Source organism: Rana temporaria, chromosome 3, assembly GCF_905171775.1.
Source record: "Rana temporaria chromosome 3, aRanTem1.1, whole genome shotgun sequence".
NCBI classification, from domain to species: Eukaryota; Metazoa; Chordata; class Amphibia; order Anura; family Ranidae; genus Rana; species Rana temporaria.
In genome coordinates, this window is record NC_053491.1 from 197836930 (window position 1) to 197861693 (window position 24764).

The 24764-nt window shown below is 41.6% G+C and overlaps 1 protein-coding gene across 1 annotated transcript; it reads left to right on the top strand.

The window, feature by feature from the left end:
- Window positions 1-141: 141 nt before the first annotated feature.
- On the top strand, window positions 142-23408 carry TMBIM4 (transmembrane BAX inhibitor motif containing 4). The gene is made up of 7 exons (XM_040344093.1): window positions 142-317; window positions 6806-6914; window positions 10810-10915; window positions 15070-15103; window positions 15223-15340; window positions 19188-19233; window positions 22499-23408. The coding sequence occupies exons 1-7, from the start codon at window positions 224-226 to the stop codon at window positions 22703-22705; spliced, it is 714 nt and encodes a 237-aa protein (XP_040200027.1). The 5' UTR covers window positions 142-223; the 3' UTR covers window positions 22706-23408.
- Window positions 23409-24764: the final 1356 nt, after the last annotated feature.

Here is a 24764-nt window from a genome sequence, read left to right on the forward strand (position 1 = left end):
CATAGGTACAAAGGCGTTAGAAAGATTTTAGTGCTGCGCTAACAAGAGCGTATAGTACTGGTCTTCGGGAAAATGGCTGCCATACTCCGACGTAGGCATACACGCACTAAACCAAGTGTCTCGATGACGATCTTGCTCCCTATTGGCTGTCGTTCTTCCTGTTCCGTTTCCAGCTTGTCTGTACTGGGAAAATCCGTATTTGTCAACTAGGTAACCTGTGATCATGGCGTCTGTTGATCCCTATCCCATGTCCTCCATCGTAGATGACTTCAACTATGGGTCCAATGTCGCCTCGGCCAGTATTCATATCCGTATGGGTGAGCCTGAATCTCTGTGTGCAATCATATGTCCAGCTGTGACTGATCTTACCTGTTGTACAGGAATCCATTATTGCCTGGTATGGTTAGATCTGCCCACAATCTCATTGTACAATTTCCTTTAGATTTCCCTTCAAATGTGTAGTGCAAGGACCAGCCAGATTGCATACATAACATATGTCCTCTTATTATTTGGAAAATCTAAAGGAGATTGTACAATCTGACTGTATAGTGTATGGACCGCTTTAGATCTAGCATCAGGTTTGTAGTACAAGGGCCTCTCTGATTTCATACTAGTTGAATGTTTAGGTATGAACTCATATTACATAGTTTTGGTAAATAGAAAGGAGATTATATCGTATTTGGCCAGCTTTAATGTGTATGTATAGCCAAATCTGTAGTAAACATTTTGGCTAGGCCAGAGAAAGGGTTAAACCCCATCTGTTATTTTATTTTACATTTGTTGCGGTGTCCCCAGTGGAGAGATTTTCTTTCCTGAAGATGTAACAGGAGGGAACAGTGAGGCAAAAACAGCCTTAAAGCGGTTGTATACCGCTGGACATTTTTATTTATTTTTTCCCTGCAAGGTAAAGTTATATTGTGCTAGTATGCATTGCACACTAGCACTTTATGTAAAACTAAGTTGTTCCAGTGTCGTGATGTCAGTGATGCAGCCGCTTCCAACATCACCCATCTTGCTTCCTGGTTCGAGGGCTCCACCTCTGTGACTGGTCGGAGCCGCGATGATGTCACTTTTTTCAGGTGTTTTAGCGCTACAAAAGAGCACCTGAAAAACGTCTCCCATGCCTCCCCAGTGTGAAATCCAGAGTGCTTTCACACTGGGGCGGTGCGCTTGCAGGACGTTGGAAAAAGTCCTGCAAACAGCATCTTTGGGGCGATTTTCGAGCGCTGTATACAGCACTCCTACACTGCCCCTGCCCATTGAAATTAATGCAGTGCCACAACAATGCAATGCCACAACACAGGCGCTTTTAACTTTTTCTTCAACCGCTAGTGGGGGTTAAAAATGCCCGCTTGCAGCCAAAAAGCGCCTGCTAAAACTAGCGTTGCTTTACTGCCAACGTTGACTGCTCCCCAGTTTGAAAGGGGTCTAAAGGAAGTTTACTAGTTTACTTCCTCTTTAAAGAAATGTGTGTGTGTGTGTGTGTGTGTGTATATATATATATATATATATATATATATATATATATATATATATATATATATATATATATATATATATATATATATATATATATATATATATATATATATTAAAATGGATAATAACCTAACTTACATGTATTGGCTGTTTCTTTTTTTCTATAAGACCCCTTTCACACTGGGGCGGTTTGCAGGCACTATTACGCTAAAAATAGCGCTGCAAACCGACCTGAAACAACGGCTGCCCCGAGGGCTTTTACACTTGAGCGGTGCGCTAGCAGGACCTCTCCAAAAGTCCTGCTAGCCACATCTTTGGAGCGGTGTGTTTACCGCTCCTTCCCATTGAAAGCAATGGGAAACCGCAGCTATACTTCTGCAGAGGCACATTGCCGGCTTTAATAACCCTTTTTCGGCTGCTAGTGGGGGTAAAACCGCCCCTGCCAGCGGCCGAATAGCGCCGCGAAATTAGCGGTAAAGCGCCGCTAAAAATAGCGGCACTTTACCACCACCGCACCTGCTGCCCCAGTGTGAAAGGGGGCCTAAATCTCCTCCTCCTCCTGAGCTTACTTTTTCTTTCACTATTTTTGATGAGTTTTCTAATATAAAAGTTATAACAAAATACAGTAAGGTCATGGTATCCATAGGTATTGATCACTTGTAATTGGGCAAGAATATAGACAAAAATACTTTTCACATAAAATTTTTATCTGTGTATCATTATGAGCATACAGATCCATTGGTCCTTCAAAATGGGCCACGCTTCTCATCTCGTGGCTGCACTGACGCACACCACGTGTTATTTGTGCCTCCAGGAGTCTCCTCTTTGTTTGTGGTTCCATACTAAAACTCTATATGCAGCCGTTCCATCATTCAGTAGAGGGGAAATACACCAGCTTCCTGCTGATTGCAAAACCACATCTCCCATAGTTCCTTGCAGAGCTCAGTCACTGTACTGCTGTTTTGTCTAAGCAAAAAATTAAAGAACCGATCCCAAAGACCTTTTAGACATGCACATTCCAGGAAGAGAGCTTGTCAGTGGATGGTTTAGGCTTTAGCTATGCAGTCAGCCCATTGGTTCCATGATTACATTCTATCAGACTTGATTCTGGAACAGCAATCAAATAACTGTTTAACAGAGCTAAAGTCTGTATCATCCAGTGACCAGTAGGGAGTGGGAGTGAAGACCGCGGAGGAGCATGTCGGCAACAGGCAGTACACCGATCTTTCCAGTGAATGGCTTTCCAGGGGGGCATGTCAGCAGAAGTCTTGGCCTCTTTCCTAGCACAGCCCAAAAATTTACACTCTGGGATTGACGTGCTCTCCTGCCTAGAGTGGTCAGTTTTGAAATAGGAAAGAAAAAAAAACTGGCAGGAACACCAGTGATTTCACACAAAGGAAGCAATGCAAACAGGAACTTTTTAATACAAGTACATGGTACAGCAGGCACATACATCCGGAAAGTATTTACAGAGCTTCACTTTTTCTACATTTTGTTCTGTTACAGCCTTATTCCAAAATGGATTCAATTCATTATTTTCCTTAAAATTCTACAAACAATACCTCATAATGGCAATGTGAAAGAAGATAGTTTGGTTGAAATCTTTGCAAATTTATTAAAAACAAAAAAAAGATCCCATGTACATAAGTATTCAAAGGCTTTGTCATGACACTCAAAATTGAGCTCCGTTGCATTCTGTTTCCACTGATCATCCTTGAGATGTTTCTACAACTTGTTTGGAGTCCACCAAATTCAGTTGATTGGACATTATTTGGAAAGGCACATACCTCTCTATATAAGATCCCACAGTTAACAGTGCATGTCAGAGCACAAACCAAGCCATGAAGTCCAAGGAATTGTCTGTAGACCTCTGAGACAGGATTGTGATGAGGCACGGATCTGGGGAAAGGTACAGAAAACTTTCTGCAGCATTGAAGGTCTCAATGAGCACAGTGGCCTCCATCATCCATTAACAGAATAAGTTTGGAATTACCAGCACTCTTCCTAGAGCGGGCTGCCTGGCCAAACTGAGCGATCGGGGAGAAGGGCCTTAGTCAGGGAGGTTATAGAGAACCCGATGGTCACTCCGACAGAGCTCCAGCTATTTCAAACCAACTTCTTTCACGTTGTCATTATGGGGTATTGTTTGTAGAATTTTGAGGAACATATTGAATTGAATACATTTTGGAATAAGGCTGCTTTCACATTGGGCAGTGGAGCCGCGGTGACGGTATAGCCGCGCTATTTGTAGCGCCGCTATACCGTCGTATTTACCGCGATATTCGGGCGCTAGCGGTGGGGTATTAACCCCCGCGAGCGGCCGAAAAAGGGTTAAAGGGTTAAATGCAATTGCAAACTTGGGTATTACTTTATAAAAGTATCTGTGACATCACCATGGTGCTGATCGTAGCTTGTGCAGAGAGCAGAGCTGTGTGAGGGGCCCAGCAGGTCCCACCCAGCACAGGCTGCCTGAAGAAAAGGAGGCAGAGACAAGACCAGTCTCCCTGCACAAGGAGAGAGAGCAGCCTTGACCGGTCTTTATTACAGGAAGCTCTGCACAGAGGCAAAGTTTTACACTGGATTGCTGCACAGATCTGGAAGAAATATACAAAGCACAACAGGATTGAAGAAAGCAGACACATGACTTTTGTATTTAGACAATATTTACATATCCTGGAGCTCCGCTTTCAGGGATGGGGGAGGTTAGAATGGGAAGAAATTAGGAGAAAAGAGTGACAGAGAGGGGGGGGGGGGGTCTGATATTTGGCACTTAATGTGCATATATGCCAGCACACCACAGATTGTTAATTATGTCCAATTCTTTTATTGAAGAATGATCACATCACAGAAAACATTCAGTGTGCTGCAGAACCCCTTGGTCAGGCATGTGATGCATGTCTTCTGTGTTGTGATCATTCTTCAATAAAAGGATTGGATATAATTGACGATCCCTTGTAAAATAAATAAGCATGACAGGTCCTCTTTATTAAGAGATCTGGGGACACAAATACCCCAGATCTCTCATTTACCTTTTTAAAAGAAAAAAAATAAGGCATTTTAACTTAAAAAAAAATCCTGTCAATCTGCCCGAGCACCCGAAGTGACATTGGAGGTCGCTCTGGTCCTCCGTGGGCATAGAGCTGAGCAGGCGCTACCTTGCCCCTCACTTAGCTCCCTGCCTAGCTATTGGCTGCACTAGATTGGTTCCGGGCTTACCGACAGCTCCAGTAAGCTCGGAAACCACCAGGAAGCAACAGGAGGGAGGGGCACCTCTCCCGCTGCCTACAAAAGTGATTTAGTGGCAAATCCGCCACTGGGACCACTTTTATCTGAAAGCTAACTGCCTGACTGAAAAAAGATACCGGGTTTATGGTAACTAGCTGCTGCAATAACCCCAATGTTTAACGTCCAAAGTAATAACGTACATTTACAGTTAGGCGGTCGACGGGTGGTTTTAATAAAACAACCTCGGTCTCCCAAGTTATGGAAACGTACCTAAACCCAAGAACAAAAATGTAATATTGGAGCTTTCGAGTCCTTGGATGTAATGGTTGCTTTAGTTTTCTTTTTTCAGCTTTTTTTTCTTTTCATTACTTCCACCTAGTGATCCAGACAGTAACACTGTCCTAGGGCAACAAAGCTCACTCACTGTACTGTATCTATAGAGCAACAGCATTGTCACCCTAGGACAGGACTACAGAACACTTCCTCCTAGAGTGCAGGACCACTAGATTTCTGACAGGATCAACAGGCATGACCCAAACTAATGCTGGCCATACACTATACGAAGAACAGGTTGAAATTCGGTCGTTCAGACAGTTTGTTCATTGTTCGAACAGTTAATGGGCTCAAAATGGATAATCGTCAGGACGTTTTTGAGCCGAAAAAACGAAGGACAAGTTTGGAAATTTTCTGCCGAACGAACGATAAATCGGAAGGTTAATGTGTTTCCCATCCGAACTTTCTACACTAGGGGCCAGATTCACGAAGGAGTTACGCTTGGCGTATCTATTGATACGCCGCGTAATTTTAAAGTTGCGCCGTCGTATCTCTGCGAGGTATTCTGGGAACAAGATACGCCTGAAATATGGCTTCAGCCAGTCGACGCAAGTCTTAGTACGCCGTCGTATCTAGGGTGCATATTTACGCTGGCCGCTAGGGGCGCTTCCATAGATTTACGCGTTGAATGTAAATGAGCTAGATACGCCGATTCACGAATGTACTTGCGCCCGCTACGCCGTTTATGTAAGGCTTACGTCCGGCGTAAAGTTACCCCTGCTATATGAGGCGTAGGTAATGCAAAGTATAGACGTCAGAACAAGCGTATCTTTTTACGTTGTTTACGTAAGTCATACGTGAATGGGGCTGTGCGTAGGTCACAGGCATTGAGTCGGCATATATTGAGTAAATTTGACGTGATACTGAGCATGCGCCGTTCGTTAGGTGCTTCATTTACGTGGGGTCACGATTCATTTCCATACAACACGCCCCCTACCAGCCTACTTTGAATTACGCGGGCTTACGCCGGCCCATTTACGCTACGCCGCTGCAACTTACTGAGCAAGTGTTTTGTGAATACTGCACTTTCCTGTCTAAGCTGCGGTGGCGTAGCGTAAATAGGATACGCTACGCCCAACTAAAGATACGCCCAGGTACGTGAATCTGGCCCTAGGTATATGTAAAAAAAAACTAACCAAATTTTTTTAAATTATGTCCACTGAACGATTTATCGGTCATTACATGATGGCACCATCGTTTGCGCTCACGGCCGAGCGTTCGTTTTTTCGAAAGTTCGTTCGGACAATTTTTCGTAGAGTGTATGGCCAGCATAAGTTTACAGGTGCCGCTCAAGGCTCCATTAGGTTCTCTTATGTAGCAAAGGCTTTGGGTGCAGACAAGGACAGAGCTTGTCCAGCTGTAGACATCTAATGGGAAAGTCCGTAAGAAGGTGTATGACAGCCCCAGCCTGGGCTCCAACCATCCCGGGCTGAGGCTGCCATACGCCATCTTCTGGGTTTTTTCAGAGATGTGCGACTTTCAGGACTTTTCCAGTTTCTGTAAAGAGGGCATTTCTTTCCACTGACCACCAATATAAGGAACATCCTTCCCGCTTACTACCATGCTAATGTACTGTGAGCTCAGGATGCAGTGGTTATTGTCAGGGGTTCCCTGAGACTTGTAAGTTATTTTAAGGGGTCCTGTTTGTTAAAAAGGTTGATGAACTCTGTTGTAGAGAAATAATAGTCTGTGTTCTCTGTTATGTATTGTTTGTTGCGTACTGATGCTTTATTCCCACATTTACCAAAGTATTCTTTCCCCTAACTAGATTTTCTACGGAAGGTCTATTCGATTTTGTCTGTACAGATTATTCTGACCACAGTGACAGCTGCAGTATTCCTCTATTTTGAGCCAATCAAGACCTTTGTTCATGAAAGGTAGGATAGTGTCTTTGTTATTCTACATCAGAGGTCTCCAAACTGCGGCCCGAGGGCCAGATGTGGCCTTTTGCTAGCCTTTATCCGGTCCTTGGGGCACAATTTCTTCCAATGATATGAGGCACTATTCCTCCCATTGACACCAACAATGGGGCACTATATTATCCACTGATACCAATGATGGGATACTATTCCTCCTACTAATAGGGGGAATACTCCTCTTCCTATTGACCACCAACCCTGAGGCCATATATGTTCTCACTGATGCCGGGCCTGTGACTTTTTCTTCCCTTGCTGGCCCCAATCCGGCCCTCCTAAAGTCTGAAGGGCAATAAAGTGGCCCTTTGTTTGTAAAGTTTGGAGACCCCTGTTCTACATGAATGTGATGAGATGCAAATGTCAAAATGACTACTATAGATGACAATGTTAAATTGCACCTTTACTATGGTATGTTGCTATGCCTTATCTTAGCTGTGGAAGCTGAGCCTAATATAGGCAAGCAGTGGGCAAAAGACAAGTCTTCCTCAGTACTGACTTACCATGCCTTTTTCCACACTGTGGTTTTGATTGATCATTGGCAAATAGGCTGCTGCACTTTGCAAGGATATTTTCTCCAGAGTTTAGAGAAGACAGTATACTGTAGTGAAAATTCATTTTACAAAGTATACCAATCTTGTGTGGGCAAAATGTATAAAAAAATATATATATTTTTGCTTGCACATGATTGGATGATGGAAATCAGCAGAGCTTCACCTCGCCTCATTCACTAATCTCTGGGGAAAATTCCCTTGCAAAATGAACAGTCTTTTTGTCTTTGGTAAATCAACCCCTGTGCTTCTGTATGGAGATGATCATTTTGTTGGAGGAGCAGGAGTTCTTCCTCATGTCAGAACTGCTACTCTGACTGATGGAGGAATAATCAAGACGCAGCAGGAGAGGTTCAGAAATGCTCAGAATGGATGAAGCAGAACCTCCGGGTACACCCTTTTTTTTCCAACAAGGAGAAGAGTTATTGGGCCATTCTAACACATGAATATGCTTTGATCTAAACCATTTCACGGTAGCTCTGGCTGTATGTTTAGGGTAACTTTCCTGCTGGAAGGCAGTGTTAATTTCGTCGACTAAAATATTTTTGGCGCCTGATTTAATACTATTGTAGTCGACTTAAACAATTCAGATGACTAAAACTAAAACTGCATTTTAGTCAAGACTATAACTAAAGCTAAATTGAATTTATATCACAATGGCTAAATCTGTGTCTGTAGTATTCAAACCTTAATACCATAAATAATAAATGAGTTCATAAGATTTTTACTCCAGGAGTATATAATGTTTGGCAGTTCTATAGACATAATGCATTAAAATTTAACTAAACCCATTCGATTTAATACGACTGAGGCCTCGTACACACGACCGAACATGTCTGCTGTGTGTAGGGCCTACCGGTCCGGATTCCTGGCCGAGCGGACAGGTTTCCAGCGGACAAAAGTTTCTTAGCATGCTAAGAAACTTGTCCGCTGGAAGCCTGTCCGTCGGACATGTCCGATGGTCAGTACGACTCATCGGACATGTCCGCTGGCCCGAGAACCCGCGCATGGCGTCAAAGTGATTTGACGCATGCGTGGAAGCATTGAACTTCCGGGTTCGCGCACGTCGCCACGTCATCGTCGTCACCGCGTATTCTGTCCGTGGGGAATTTGGTCTGATGGTGTGTACACACATCAGACCAAATGATCCCAGCAGACATGTCCGTGTGTACAAGGCCTAAAACTAACATACCATTTTAGTCAAAAGACTATAACTAAAACTAAATCAAAATTGTATGTCCAAATTCACACTGCTGGAAGGTGAACCTCCATCCCAGTCTCAAGTCTTTTGCAGTCTCTAACAGGTTATCTTCTAAAATTGCCCTGCATTTGGCTTCATTCATCTTCCCATCAACTCTGACCAGCGTACCTGTCCCTGCTGAAGAAATGAATCCCAAAAACATGATGCTGCCACCACCATGTTTCACGGTGGGCATGGTGTGTTCAGGGTGATGTGCTGTGTTAGTTTTCCTGCACACAGCATTTTGCTTTTTCCATAAAGGCAGATTTGTGGAGTGCACGACTAATAGTTGTCCTGTGGACAGATTCTCCCATCTGAGCTGTGGATCTCTGCAGCACCTCCAGAATTGTCATGGGGCTCTTGGCTGCTTCTCTGATTAATGCTCTCCTTGCCCGGCCAGTCAATTTAGGTGGACGGCCATGTTGTGGTAGGTTTGCAGTTGTGCCACACTCTTTCCATTTTCGGATGATGGATTGAACAGTGCTCCGTGAGATGTTGTTCAAAGCTTGGGATAATTTTTTTATAACCTAACCCTTGTTTAAACTTCTCCACAACTTTATCCCTGACCTGTCTGGTGTGTTCCTTGGCCTTCATTTTGCTGTTTGTTCACTAAGGTTCTCTAACAAACCTCTAGGGCGGGGATATGCAATTAGCGGACCTCCAGCAGTTGCAGAACTACAAATCCCATGAGGCATAGCAAGGCTCTGACAGCCACGAGCATGACACCCAGAGGCATGATGGGATTTGTAGTTTTGCAACATCTGGAGGTCCGCTAATTGCATATCCCTGCTCTAGGGCTTCACAGAACAACTGTATTTATACTGAGATTAAATTACACACAGGTGGACTCTATTTACTAATTAGGTGATTTCTGAAGGCAATTGATTCCACTAGATTTTAGTTAAAGTGGAGGTTCACCCTCAAAAAAAATTCTGACATCACATGGAGTCGAGCCATCCTACCGACAGAATGCCAGTGTTTTTTTTTTTTCTTTTTCTCAGCACATACCTCGTTATCACGATTTTCACCCCCCGGCAATCCCGCGGGACTGGGCGTTCCCAAGCACTGCCTGTGATTGACAGGCTTCCGAACGGCGCATACTGCGCATCACAGGTTGCCGAAAAAGGGTTCTGTCGGCAACCTGTGACGCGCAGTATGCGCCGTTCGGAAGCCTGTCAATCACAGGCAGTGCTTGGGAACACCCAGTCCCGCGGGATTGCCGGGGGGGGGTGAAAATCGTGATAACGAGGTATGTGCTGAGAAAAAAAAATTCTGTCGGTAGGATGGCTCGACTCCATGTGATGTCAGAAATTTTTTTGAGGGTGAACCTCCACTTTAAGGATATCAGAGTAAAGGGGGCTGATTACAAATGCAGGCCACACTTTTTACATATTTATTTCTTAAAAAAAAGGAATTTTCCTTCCACTTCACAATTATGTTCCACTTTGCGTTGGCCTATAACATAAAATTTACTTTTTTGGTTGTAAAATGACAAAATGTGGACAATTTCAAGGGGTGTGAATACTTTTTCAAGGCACTGTATGCTGCTGTAAGAACAGGCACTGCAACTGCTATTTGTTAGGAGGAATTCAAGAAAAAGGTATTTGTTGGAAACCTCCCTTTAAAGACATGTCAAGAATGCACATTTGCAATATTTCAAATGATTTGCTACCTTCTCATGTTTGTAGATTTTGATTCCCACACCTTTTTTTTTTTTTGCTTTTCTTTTTTTTTTCTTTTGTGTCATGAAGCATGGGAATTAATAAATTAAGCTCCAAAAGCAGCAACACTAATTACTTCCTAATGTGTGAGAGATGACATCACAAAAAGTCATGTGTTTTCTGCTGCTAAACTCTATGGAATAAACGCAAATTAGATGGTGCCTTGCATGAGCTGATTGCTTACCAGCATGAAGGAAAAGTGCTTGACACAGATCGGTTTTGCCTAGTAATAGCATTGACTTCAGTATCGTGTGGTATTTATCATCTTGAAAATGTCAACACTAATTTGGATAATTATACAAATAAATTAGAAAAGCTCTTTAACTTTTTTTTTTTTTTTTTTCTAGCCCTGCTTTACTTTTAATATGTGCCATTGGATCACTAGGTACAATTATCGCCTTGACCATCTACAGGCATCAACATCCAGTGAACCTGTATCTGTTATTTGGTTTTGTAAGTCTATTTAATTTCAGTCTGTGATGAGAAAATAAATGTTAATCTGAGTTTTGTAAGTCAGTGTTTTTTTTTTTTGTTTTTTTTTTTTAAGAAAGTGTTTTTTTGTATTGATATTTTGTATGCAACAACATGCAGTTTTTACACAACTCTAAAAGTATAATCAAAGAACACCTGAAATATTGTGTGTGTGTATGTATGTATGTGTGTGTGTGTGTGTGTGTATATATATATATATATATATATATATATATATATATATATATATATATATATATATATATATATATATATATATATATATATATATATATATATATATATATATATATATATATATATATATATATAATTTATTATAGATGTATATCCCTTAGCCCTGGTTCACATTGATGCTATTTTGAAATTGCGCTACTTCACTTGAAGGCAAGGTCAGCGGAATTTCAGGTGCTACTTGATAGACATCTGTGTGGCTTCATGTACAGATGTCTATTGAAGTCGCACCTGAAATCGGCAAAAGTAGTGCAGGAACTACTTTTTCAAATCGGTGCCACACCGCTTAGAACAGTGCCATTGCTGCCGACAGGCTGCGACTTATGCGATTTGATCTCTCAAATCGCACAACAAATCGCTCCAATGTGAAGCTAGGCTAAAGGTCAGTGATGTGAGTAAGGCCTCGTACACACAAGGGGACATGTCCGATGAAAACGGTCCGCGGACCTGTTCGATCGTGTGTACGAGGCCTTAGAGGAAGAAAATGTTGTAAAATCATAATGAGCTGTATAACCGCAAATGTGCATGTTGGGGTTCATACGTGGCTTATATTTTGTATTTGAGCAAAATAATTCAATGCCAGGTTGTGTTCTTTAATAATCACTTGAATGTCAAGGCCAAACAAGAAAATCCTTCTAATGGGTGTTTGATTCAGGCATGATTTAAGTTAACAAACATCTTAAAATGTTCTGATGACTGATGAGAATTACGCTGCATGGTTTCAGTTTCAGGATATTTCCTTAAAGTAGAACTATAGGCAAAACTTATTTTTTTTTCATTTTGAATTGAGGGGTATAACCCCTGTCAGATATATATATATATATATATATATATATATATATATATATATATATATATATATATATATATATATATATATATATATATTGCCTTCTGTGTCCCATTGCACAGAGTTCCCTTAACTCCCTGTCCCATAGCCAAACAGGAAGTGAGAGGAAATCTCAGAAAATTAAGGACATTCTTTGGGGATCTCCAGGTCACCAGAACTAGTGTCCTGATTGGAAGATTTCCCCTATATATTACTTTTTTGGAGACAGCTCAAAATTTGGGGTTTTCTTTTACTTTCAATGAACAGGACAAGTAGAGAGGGTGAATCTCCCCAATGGGGGCACAGACAGCAATAAAAACTAACGGGTGTTCTAATCCATCTCCACTCTATCCAAAACTAATTAAGTTTTACCATTAGTTATATGTTGGGCTGGGTTCACACATATTCCCTGCACCCAATTTGCATGACGGGAGAGTGTGGTCGGCTCTCAATGCTCCGGGGGAGACACGGTCCGCATTTAAAAAGGGTCCTGTGTGTCTTTGGTTTCCGATTCAGTTGCAAATCCAGGCAAAAATTCGGACCCGAATCAGTGAACACGGACGCATTAGACCCCATTCTGTGAATCACGGCTGCAGCAAATGTGAACTCAGCCTAAAACTTATGAGAAACAAAATGTCACCCCAGCTCCACTGCCAATATAGAAGTCCACGAACTGTGATCCGATGCTCTAGCCAGGACGTTCAGGCCCCATAAATACAATACCTGAATCAAAAAGGGCCGGCAACTCGGATGCTCTTGAATAAAAGTATTTTATTGGTTACATGGGTACAGGCTATACGCTGACGCGTTTTGGCTAAGAAACCGTCATCAAAGCATCAATGTTTTGATGAAGGCTTCTTAGCCGAAACGCGTCAGCTTATAGCCTGTACCCATGTAACCAATAAAGGACTTTTATTCAAGAGCATCCGATTAGCCCTTTTTGATTCAAGCCTAAAACTTATGACTTGATTCAGGCTTGGTTCACACATGAGCTGTGCGAATTGAAGCTCTGTTTTCCCAGATAATTGACACATGTAGTTGTTTTTAGTGTTTTCAGGTAAATTTTTGATCGGTATACGGTCAGGTTTACATCAGTATTGGGTCAGGATTTTATCCTGTTCACAACTGAATGACATGTGCGATTCAGAAACATTCCCATAAAAATCAATGTACCTGAATTCGCACCTGAGCCGGACCACACTGCTCAGAAAACAATCCGCACTCGGGCTGCACTGGACATATGTGAACAGGCAGAATAGAAAGAAATGTTCTTTCACATGTGAAAATCAATAGAAGAGCGCTACCCAGTGCTAATTGTACTAAAACATAGTTACCATTGTGCAACAAATAATCAATACAGGACAATAAATAAATATCCATATAGAGTTCATGAATTCAGAAAAGTTCATAGGCTACACAATCTTCAAAGTGCAGTTTAAAATTTTTCTTTGTGCAAAATAAAAGTTCTAAGCGGTGAAAAACAGATTAACTGTGCAGTCGGTGCTCCCCTCTGTGTGCCCTCTCACCAGATACTAAGGACGCCTATGACAGAAATCACAAACTATTTTGTGGATTGTCCCTCTGGCTATATCTCTGACTGTGGCGTGGGTTGTCCTCAGTGTGCGGTCATACGGTACAAATGAATGGCAGAGAAAGCGCAATTTAGCGTAATTCCATTTATTCCATAATATTCCAAATATTTATCCCCTCGCATGTTAAAATGCGGTGACAAGTATAAAAACCTGCAACCGTAATTAACCCCATGTATTGATTATGTGTTGTACAATGGTAACTGTGTTTTAGTATAATTGGCATTAAAGGGGTTGTAAAGGTACAATTTTAATTTTTTTCCTAAATAGCTACCTCAGTGCAGTCCTCCTTCACTTACCTCATCCTTCCATTTTGCTTTTAAATGTCCTTATTTCTTCTGAGAAATCCTCACTTCCTGTTCTGTCTGTAACTCCACACAGTAATGCGAGGCTTTCTCCCTGGTGTGGAGTGTCGTGCTCCCCCCATCCCTTGGACTACAGGAGAGTCAGGACGCCCACTAACACACAGCTCCTTTCTCTATCTGCAACGGGGAGCACGACACTCCACCCCAGGGAGAACGCCTTGCATTACTGTGTGGAGTTACAGACAGAAGAACAGGAAGTGAGGATTTCTCAGAAGAAAGAAGGACATTTAAAAGCAAAATGGAAGGATGAGGTAAGTGAAGGAGGACTGCACTAAGGTAAAGGAAGCTGTTTAGGGAAAAAATATGTTACCTTTACAATCCCTTTTAAGCTTTGACAATAAAACCTGGATGCTGATTGGTTTCTATGCATCAGATTCTGTGTGCACCCGTTTTGGTAAATCTCCTTAAAAAAAAAAAAAAAAAAAACCTCTAATGCCGCGTACACACGATCGTTTTTCGGCATGAAAAAAAAACGACTTTTTTTTTAAAACGTAATTTAAAATGATCGTGTGTGGGCTTCACATCGTTTTTCGGCTTCTGAAAAACGACAAAAAAAAAATTCGAACATGGTGCATTTTTTCACGTCGTTTTTAAAAATGTCATTTTTCATGTTGTTAAAAATGATCGTGTGTGGGCAAAAACGACGTTTTAAACCCGCGCATGCCCAGAAGCAAGTTATGAGACGGGAGCGCTCGTTCTGGTAAAACTACCATTCATAATGGAGTAAGCACATTCATCACGCTGTAACAGACAGAAAAGCGCAAATCGTCTTTTACTAACAAGGAATCGGCTAAAAGCAGCCCAAAGGCGAATAGAACTTCCCCTTTAGAGTGCCGTTGTACGTCACCGCGCTTTGTTCATAATTTTTCAAAAACGACGGTGTGTGGGCAACATCGTTTTTAATGATGAAGTTGGAAAAACTTCGTTTTTTGGACATGCTGAAAAACTACATTTTTTTTTTTTTTTTTTTTTTTTTTTTCATGCCGAAAAACGATCGTGTGTACGCGGCATAACTGTTTGGACAATTGCCAAGCTGAAAATGTTATTAGTAATTGGAAAGTTGGGAATTTACTGACTGATTTAATCTTTATTTTATAGACTTTACTGGAAGCTGTTACTGTTGGTATTGCAGGTAACTGATTCATTTTTTAGCTTTTGAACTATGGCTATTGTTTTTATACATGTTGTTGTATTTTCATGCTCACTTATTTGATATTTACATCGATTTTGCCATTTGTATGTGTTTTTCAGTGACATTCTATGAGGTGGCTGTGGTTCTACAGGCATTTATACTGACTGGTGCTGTGTTCCTTGGCCTTACTGCATACACTTTCCAGACCAAGAAAGACTTCAGCAAGTTTGGGGCTGGGTATGTTTGTTTGCAGACACTTTAGAACAATAGGATTGCAGCTGTTTGCGATATCTATGCAGTTAAACTGAACATGTAAAGCTGGTTTTATGAGTTGCAATGCCACTTTTATTTTAATGGTTTAGCAAATAAATCTAATACTAGCTACTCGCACAGTATTAGTAATATTGCTCTACTTTGATGTTAATTTATACAATTATTTTATTAATATTATTATGGAAACGGGAAGTGATGTGTAGAATGTAACTTTCTCCCAGTGACCCTCGGTTCTTTTTTAGAAAGTGTAGAATGTAACTTTCTCCCATCAAATTCCAGTGAACCTCGGTTCTTTTTTAGAAAGTGTAGCGTTTATTGGAACCCAGCAACATATTACAAGTCCAGCAGAGTGTATACAAACTAATACAATAAATGGAAGCCCTACCTTTATAGCAAAACTTCACCATTTAAAGTGAATATAAACACACTCTCATCCTTTCTAAACTACTGCCATAGTGCTGATCTATAAGGATATAGATGCCTCCTACCTGACAAATGTCTCCCCCTTATATAAGAACTGAAAAACTGCAGATTCTGTGGGTGGGTCTGTTGTCTGGAGCTCGAGGGTGGAGTCGTGATGTCAGTAGACTCCCTGCCCTCCTCTACACTCCCCTTGTCGACATGCATTTAATCACTAACATCCAGTCAAAATCCAGCAAAGTAACCACATGACTTCAGAAAAGGAGAGGGGGTGGGAATTGAAAAATAAAGCCTGTCTCCAGGCTAGTGCATGAGATATGTAATAATAGCTGTCACTCACAGCAAGGGGGCGGAACGGACTAAGGTTTTTTTCTGTAAGTCCATTTTATTTCACTGAACAATAAAAGAGGATTGCTCAGAGTTGGATTAACTCTGTGTGGCAAGACTGGGCACAGATTATAGGAAATCTTATACTCTACATTGTGACATAAAAAAAAAATTTGGGTTTACATCCACTTTAAGGCTTTTTCCCTCTAGACTAGAGTGCCTCCACTTGGATGTTTGTGCACAGGGCAGGGGACAGATTTTGACAGCAGTATTGTCAGTCTGGGGGGAGTGTTAGATGTACTAGCAGATTTCAATAAACTAACAAATCGAAGCTCAACTCCAGCTAATACTTTATAAGCAGTTACAGCAAAAAGATTTTTTTTTTTTCTTTTGAAATAAAAGCTGTTCATTTTAATTGCCCCTGCCAGTGTTATTAAATGGTTTATCTCATCCATGTAATCTGATACATACTGCTGGGGACTTTTATGTTAAAGGGGGTGTAAAGGTTCGTTTTTTATTTTCTAAATAGGTTACTTTAAGCTAGTGCATTGTTGGTTCCCTTACCTTTTCCTTAAATTTCCCTTCTTAGGGTCCTTTCACACGAGCGGACCGTTCGTCCGTTCATTACAAGTCCGTTAACGGACTTGTAATGAATCCCTATGGGATCGCGTCTGTTAGCGGATGGAGCATCCGCTAGCGTCCGCGTCCGTCGGGATCCGCTTTTGCGAACGGAAGAAACCCTATTTTTCTTCCGTTCGGCGGAACGGATCGAATGCAGACGGACAGACGGTCCGTCTGCATCCGGTCCCCCATAGGGGAGAGTGGAGCAGAGACAGGGCGGTCTCTGCACTGTGTGCGGGGACCGCCCTATCCGCCGACAGCTCAGCGGGGATCCCCGCTGAGCTTTGGCGGACACACGGAGCGGACCCAGAAACGGTCCGCTCCGTGTGAAAGAGCCCTTGTTTTTTTTTTTTTTTCTGTTTTCTTTGTCTGAATTTCTCACTTCCTGTTCCTCCTCAGTAAGGTGTTCAGTAAGCTGTTCTAAATGACTTTCCACCGCTCGGATGATGGTGGAAAGCTTACTGAGGAGAAACAGGAAGTTAGAGATTCAAACAAAGAAAAAAAAACATTTAGAAGGGAAATCGAAGGAAAAGGTAAGGGAACCAACAACGCACTAGCTTAAAGGAACCTATTTAGAGAATCAATCCCTTTAAAAACAGATTTACTGGCTGGATCACCAAGTGAAAATATATATAAAAAAAAAAAGGAAATTAATACAGCTTATCAAATCTAAGAATTGATAAGCTACAATATAATTGTTTCCTTTTGGGTTTAATACTGCATTAAGGTTCAATCTCTATATATAAATCTGTGTCTTTCATGCCATGTCAGGGAATGCATTCATATACCCGGGCCTAGGGTATTCCTTCCACTATCCTCTCATAGCAGTTAAACCTTTTTTGATATGCATTTTTTTTCTTATTTACTAATATGTAAAGGAAGCTGACTGGTTGATCACACACTTTTTTGTTAAACAAGATATATGCATTTATTGAAAAACAACACACAGTAAATACAGGCCAACTGTAGTGTTTACAACCGTCGTCTCTTAAGCCTGGTACACACTATAGGTTTTCTGTTCAACCTGTTTTCGGCCCGTGTGTGCCCAGCTTTAGTTTTAAATTTGTTTTATTATGTTTTTGCAGATAAAAAAATCTTACATACTTTGCAAAACAATTTCATTCATAAAAATACAAAACATTCTCAACATACACATAAATACATAAAAAATACATATAGGTACATAGATGGATCAATCCTCTAACATGCACTTAAAAATGTATTTATACCGCAGCATGTACTCTTAATTCTCCTGGGTCATCCAGAGAAACATGGGAGCAGGCCCATTCCCCTATGCCCTCCCCTCAAAAAAAAAAAAAAAACCTCTTGCCCGTGTCTGTTTATCTTTACTTTCAGGGAAGTGGGGGGGGGGGGAATTCCCATCTCCCTGTCCCCATTACTATCGTCCTTCAAATTGTGCACAAAAAAAAAAGGAAATATATATATATATATATATATATATATATATATATATATATATATATATATATATAATCTCTTTATGTGAATTGCATTACCAGTTATAGGTTTTCAGTTTTAACCTGTTTTCGGCCCGTGTGTACCCGGCTTTAGGACAGTAAACAATTACCTATTTGACCAATCACAATAAGTCTCTGACCGTACAGTTGGTATTGGACTTTTGAATAGAATTCACATCGAATAAAATTGAGACTTACCCTATCTGTTCTGAGGTTCTTCTTTTTAATGTGTAAATGCAGGTCTAGCTGTTACACAAAATTGCTAAATATTATATTTTAATATATATATATAATCTCTTACATTCATTGCTTATTAAATTAGTGTTACCAAAACCAGCTCATATGGACCACTAAGACCCCTTTCACACTGAGCCGCTCATAGCGTCGGTGGTAAAACTCTATTTTTACTGCCGACGCTATGGGTGGATTTGCAGTACATTTCGGCCGCTAGCGTGGCGGTTTTACCCCCCCTAGCGGCCGAGAAAGGGTTAAACCCGCCCGCAATGCACTGCTGCAGCAGCGCATTGCCAGCAGTATAGCTGCGCTGTCCCATTGATTTCAATGGGCAGCAGCGGTGAAGGAGCGGTAAACACACTGCTCCTTCACCGCTCCAAAGATGCGGCTAGTGGGACTTTTTTTTACAGAAGTTCCTTCAAATGTGTTGCATATTATGCTAAGGTAGTTTAGTGGCATAGAGTTGCTGGGCCTTGTGGGATGATACATAGTTATGCTTTGCTACTACGTGGCGCATGTAAAGGTATTAATAATAAGCATACACTAACTAGCAATTGTGTAGCGAATAGTGCTTACAGCTAAAGAAGCTGCTTAGGTAAGCTGCTAAAATTCTTCAACATTACAGAACAAGCCCAGTTGAATGTAACTAACCAGTGCTAGCTATACAATGACCTGGATAAATAGGAATCTTTGCAGACGTACAGTACTAACTGTTTATTTTACTTTTGTAGGCTCTTTGCTGGGTTATGGATTTTGATCCTTGCCGGATTCCTTAGGGTAAGCTTTATTTTTAGTGTTTTGTAAGAAGACAAAAGCCAGTGAGTGATTTTGACAGTTTTTGCTGGTGCTCAGGGAAAGAAATTAACATTTGGGGCAGATTTTCAACCTGCGACGTTAATGTTAATCAAATAGTTATTATGTATATTGTTTTTGAAAGCCTAACTCCATGTTTTACTGAACTTTAAATAGTTTGTTTTGGACCAATATGTTCTAAATGAACAGTTTCCTTCACTACCCTATGCAGCAGCTGTCAGCACTGCATTTATTCTCAACTACTTACAGTATACAGCTCTGCGCTCCGGAAGCAGGATAGGGACTTCCCACCCTGCTTCCAGAACAAAATCAAGTCGTAATGAATACAAGGCTTCCTCTGATTGGCTGAGGTGGAGAGGCAGACAGATGACGACACAATCTCTACTTCAGCCAAGCAGAGTAAACCTTGTATTTATTCATAAAATCCAAATCCTGTAAATGGCTGAGCTCAGCCTGACTTGATTTTATTTCCAGAGTGGGACAGGAACACAGCGCTGTATGCTGTAAAATATTTTAAGTTCTCTAAAACTGGAGTTAGGCTTTAAGTATTAATTTTTATTGCTCCTTCCTGGACTAGGCCATATTGTCGGTGTGTCTAAAAGTACTGTTGATATCGGTTGATGTGCACCTTTCCTGAAATAAGGGCCATTATCAAAAACTGTTTTGTATTCTCATAACTGTAGCCATGTCCCTATACAATATTATGAATTTAGGCCCAAGAACATAAAATGTTATATGTTGCAGCTTACAAGTCCTTCAATTTGGTAGCATCATTTTTTTTTTACTTTTTAGGCTAAGGCTTTTCAGCAAATTCACAAAATATATGTTGCTCTTTCCAGAAATGCCGTGTCCTTGTCCCTTCCTGTAGGATGAAACAATAATAATATCACATTTGTGTAAACTATTAGGCTGGGTTCACACTGTGTGTGGATGCGGCTCACAGCAGGGGTCCGGTGCGCCACTGTTCTCTGTTTCATGGACGGATCCTGAATTCGGATCTGAAACGAAGCCAAAGACGCACAGGACCCCTGTGCAATGCGCTTTGCGGCCGCTCCGAAGATGTGTGAACCGGCTCCATTGAGAGTCAGTCACAGTCTTCTGTTATGCGAATTGGATGCAGGGAAAGGGGCATCAAACTTACATCAGTGTGATCCCAGCCTACAGTCCATCATTCCCCATTTCATGGAGAATAATAAAGGCTGAACCACAAAATCCAGCCTTAGTGGCTTCCTCAATAAATACAGTGGGGGAGTGGAGAATGGGGTGTGGTGTCGTTTGTAGGATTGCCAGGTGAAAATGGGGGGGGGGGGGGCGTGGAAAAAATAAAACGAATGCAGCCACCTCATCTAAGGAACACAGCACATTAAAGCGGATGTTCCGACAAAAAAAAAATATTAAAAGCTAGCAGCTACAAATACTGCAGCTGCTGACTTTTAATATTAGGACACTTACCTGTCCTGGAGTCCAGCGGCGTCCGCAGCAGATGACGAGCGATCGCTCATCACCCTGCTGCTCCCCCCTCCATCCACGCTGAGGGAACCTGGAAGTGAAGCGCTGCGGCTTCACTGCCCGGTTCCCCACGGCGCATGCACGAGTCGCGCCGCGCCTGCCGATTGGCTCCCGCTGTGTGCTGGGAGCCGAGTGTTCCCAGCACACAACGGGGGGGCCACGGGATGTGATGTAATGCCCGTCTTTTGCCCGTGAATGCCGGGCCGGAAGTGGGTGCAAATACCTGTATCTGCACCCCCCTGAAAGGTGTCAAATGTGACACCGGAGGGGGGGAGGGTTCCGATCAGTGGGACTTCACTTTAGGGTGGAGAACCGCTTTAATTTCCTGTTTATGGGTTTAGATGCCCCTTGCAGATGACCCTTGTACGCTTCACTGGCAGTATAATAGTTTGTTCTAAACCATGTCATTGTCCACTGAAAATGTAGATACAAATATAGAAAAGGCACTGAAACTAAAAATAAATAAAAAATAATGAATGTATTAAATGCTGTTAACACATGCATTACCTTCATACAATTGGCAAAATGTAGTACTTATTGTGATGGTGGTCCCCTATTGGTAACTGAGATGTTGAAAAGATTTCCCCTATTTCTTCTCCCGGTGACAAAGATGTCACCAGGGAGGAAGTGTGGGAAAATAAACATTGACCGGAGTTCTAGCCCTCCCTTTAAAGCAGTGGTCTCCAAACTGCGGCCCGGGGGACAGATGCGGCCCTTTGCTAGCCTTTATCTGGCCCTTGGGGTACTATTCCTCCCACTGACACCAACAAGGAGGCACTATTTCTTCTGCTGATACCAATGATGGGATACTATTCCTCATACTAATAGGGGCACTACTCCTCCTACTACTGACCACGAACCCTGAGGCCCTATTTATTCTCACTGATGCTGGGCTCGGGACATTTTCTGCCCAAGCTGACCACAATCCGGCCCTCTGAAGGCCAATAAACTGGCCCTTTGTTCGAAAAGTTTGGAGACCCCTGCTTTAAAGTATAAAAAATAAATAAAGGTGTCTTTATTGCATAACTTCCTGTCCAGGTGACAATGTTTCCAGGAAGAAAAAGTCAGGAGAATTCACCCCAGTGGAACCCCATAGAGCGGAGGTATCCAAACCACACCCTAGGGCCAAGTCTGCCCTGCTGCAGGATTGCATCTATTCCGCAGCTAGGGTTGGGTTTCTCCTCTGATGCGAACATGATATAAGGGGGGCTCTGATGGAGGACTTTGATGTAAGGGGAAATATGATGGGACTCTAATGTAAGGGGGAACTTCTACAGCGAACTCTGATGTGAGGGTACCTGCTGTAAAGAGGGGCTCTGATGTAAGGGGGGGTCCTAAGGTGAACCCTTATGTAAGTAGGGCTCTTATGGAGACCTTGATGTAAGGGGTGACTGATGGTGGGGATGTCTGATGAGGACCCTGGTGTAAATGGGGGCTCTTTTGCTTCAAATCATATCAGGCTGATTCCAAAAAAGTATAAAAAAAATTTTTTTCGACCTGTGAATATTTGTAAAAATGTGCATGTGGCCCTCCTACTGAAAAGTTTGGTGATCCCCGCCATAGAGCAGTAAAACGTTTTGGTGGGAGATGCACTTTTTATTTTCTTCTATTTATTATGATTGCCTCATTTTTATGTTGTGAATCGTTGCTTGATCGTTAAGTTTTATTGCATCTGTGGTCATTGTAATACTCATTCTTTGTATTTTTTTTCTTTCGTCAGTTTTTCTTCTACAGTGAGACGATGGAGATTGTGTTAGCTGCTGGAGGAGCTTTGCTATTTTGTGGATTCATCATCTATGATACTCACATGCTGATGCACAAATTGTCCCCAGAAGAACACATTATCGCTTCCATCAACCTCTATCTTGATGTGATCAATCTCTTCCTTCACCTTTTACGCTTACTAGAAGCCATAAACCGAAAATAACTTGCAGTACTCTTTTATTCTTAGGATTAAAACTCAATTCAAATAATGCAGTTTTAATGATTCCATTCGTATTTAGCCAAACGTGCTGTTTTATCAGTGTTCTTCCTAATAGAGGATATTTATTGCAACTTCTTCGGGATAAAACAGACAAGATTGCACAAGAGTAGTAAACAAAGGAGTTAAATATATCATCTTGAAAGCATCACAATGCATTCAATCAACCTAGTTTCAGTTTATACCTCCTAGGCGATTTTGCACTTTTCCTACTGCAGCTGTACTGCAATACAACTATATTCATGGTGGAGTGGAAATTATACTCTAACATTTTTCTGCTTATTTGTATTATGTTCTGTTGTGTGAATAGCAGTATATTTCCCAGGATGTTTAATGGGCTTAATTTGCATAACGGACTGTATTGGCATTTAAGTCCACCCAGAAATGAGAACTACATTTTGGATGGCTGAAGTTTTAATTAGCTGCTGGCTTCCTGAGAATCGCACTGGGAACAGATCCTTTGGCCTTATGGCCAGCAGTGTTTAAAGCACTCCAGTGTAGAAACTTGCAGCCCTCAAAACCAAAATGCCTACCATTTTAACTTCTGAAGACAAACCTTACTTTGACACACAGGGGCTTCTGCTCTGAAGAATTATGTACAATGTGCTTCTATCACTACAATAAATTAAGCTTAATGATACTGTGAAAAGAGTTTATTTGATTTAGCGTTTTAGGTTAGAGTAAATCCTGGTTTCTTAAATTAAAGTCTAATATAAAAATTTCTAATTTAGTTTACAATGTATTATGACATGCCTAATGGATAGTATTGGTTTGTATATGTGTTTTGCTGCACAAACTGCAATTAGGGAAATAACAGACATATGAGATCTCTCATTCCTGGCCTGTTTGTAAAGGTAAAGGCCCCCAAGCTTTCAGCACTCAATAGTGAGTCACTGCCCTGCAACAAGCATTTGCTTATTGGGTACCTGTTAACTTTCTTATCACCAGAATTAAATATAGCTTGCTAACCCCTCCAGTGGATCCTGTGCACATAGCACTTGTCCCCATATAAATCCATGCAGGGATTTCTGAGTTGTGTTGTCAGGTAGCTAGCCCCACCCACCTAACTACCTACCTACCGTTTTGACAAACCTGATCAACAGAAACGGAGTGGGTTTCTGAGCAACAGCTTGGGAGGTGAGGAGGCATGACATGCAGCGTATAAAGAACATAAGCTGCTAGATCAAACCTTGTTGTGCAGTGCCATACCTTCCCATCTCCCTGTTTAGGTTGCACTGTTTCAGAGCTGCAGCCTGCTATTCAGTGCAACAGAGAGAGTGGAAACTGTAACCTTTTGTGGTGAATGATTGCAGCATTTTCATTTATAAAAACACAAGCTGACAACAGCACAAGCAGGTACTACACTAGACTGCCTCTGACAAGTGTAGTATCCAGTGGGGGCAGGGCTTAGTGTTGGCTGTAGCTCCACTCATGGAAAGGCCCGGACTGAATGATTTTATTTAATTTAGAAAGTTTTATTTAATTACCACTATTTCCTCTGGTGATATTTCTTCCTTAAAGTGGATGTAAACCTGATTCATGAAATTTGAGTTGGACACATACATCTTCAGTGTTTTTGTTAACTCTCTTCAAAGCACTATGTCCCGTAGCTGTCTCCTGCTCCGTTCTTCTGTTATCAGCCTGATAACTCCTGACAAGTTCTCCGTCACATATGATAAAAGCAGGCAGAGTTTTATGTTGAGGAGGATGCTATAAATAAATTGGCAGAGCCCTGAACCATTTAACAGAGCTGAAAGTCTCTACCTATGAGGAGAGGGGGTGTGTGCCTTTCCTCCAATCAGCTATCTTGGCTGTATGCCCAGGCTTCACTGCAGTGCTAACCAGGAAGAGAAAATCTCTTAACACCATGTGCACCTTCCATGGTTTCGTCCCTGTGTATTATCTGAGGCTGTTCACTTTACTGGGTATATGTAAGGGTTTACATCCACTTTAAAACTTGTTCTGGGTCAGCCTGGGAGCCTACACTTTCACAAACAAGTCCGCA

Excerpts from the sequence above, each read along its gene's own strand:
- TMBIM4 (XM_040344093.1), top strand. The coding sequence starts at position 224 with ATGGCGTCTGTTGATCCCTATCCCATGTCCTCCATCGTAGATGACTTC. Across the intron at positions 318-6,805 it reads CAGTATTCATATCCGTATGG|ATTTTCTACGGAAGGTCTAT; the intron begins GTGAGCCTGAAT and ends TCCCCTAACTAG. Across the intron at positions 19,234-22,498 it reads TCCTTGCCGGATTCCTTAGG|TTTTTCTTCTACAGTGAGAC; the intron begins GTAAGCTTTATT and ends TTCTTTCGTCAG.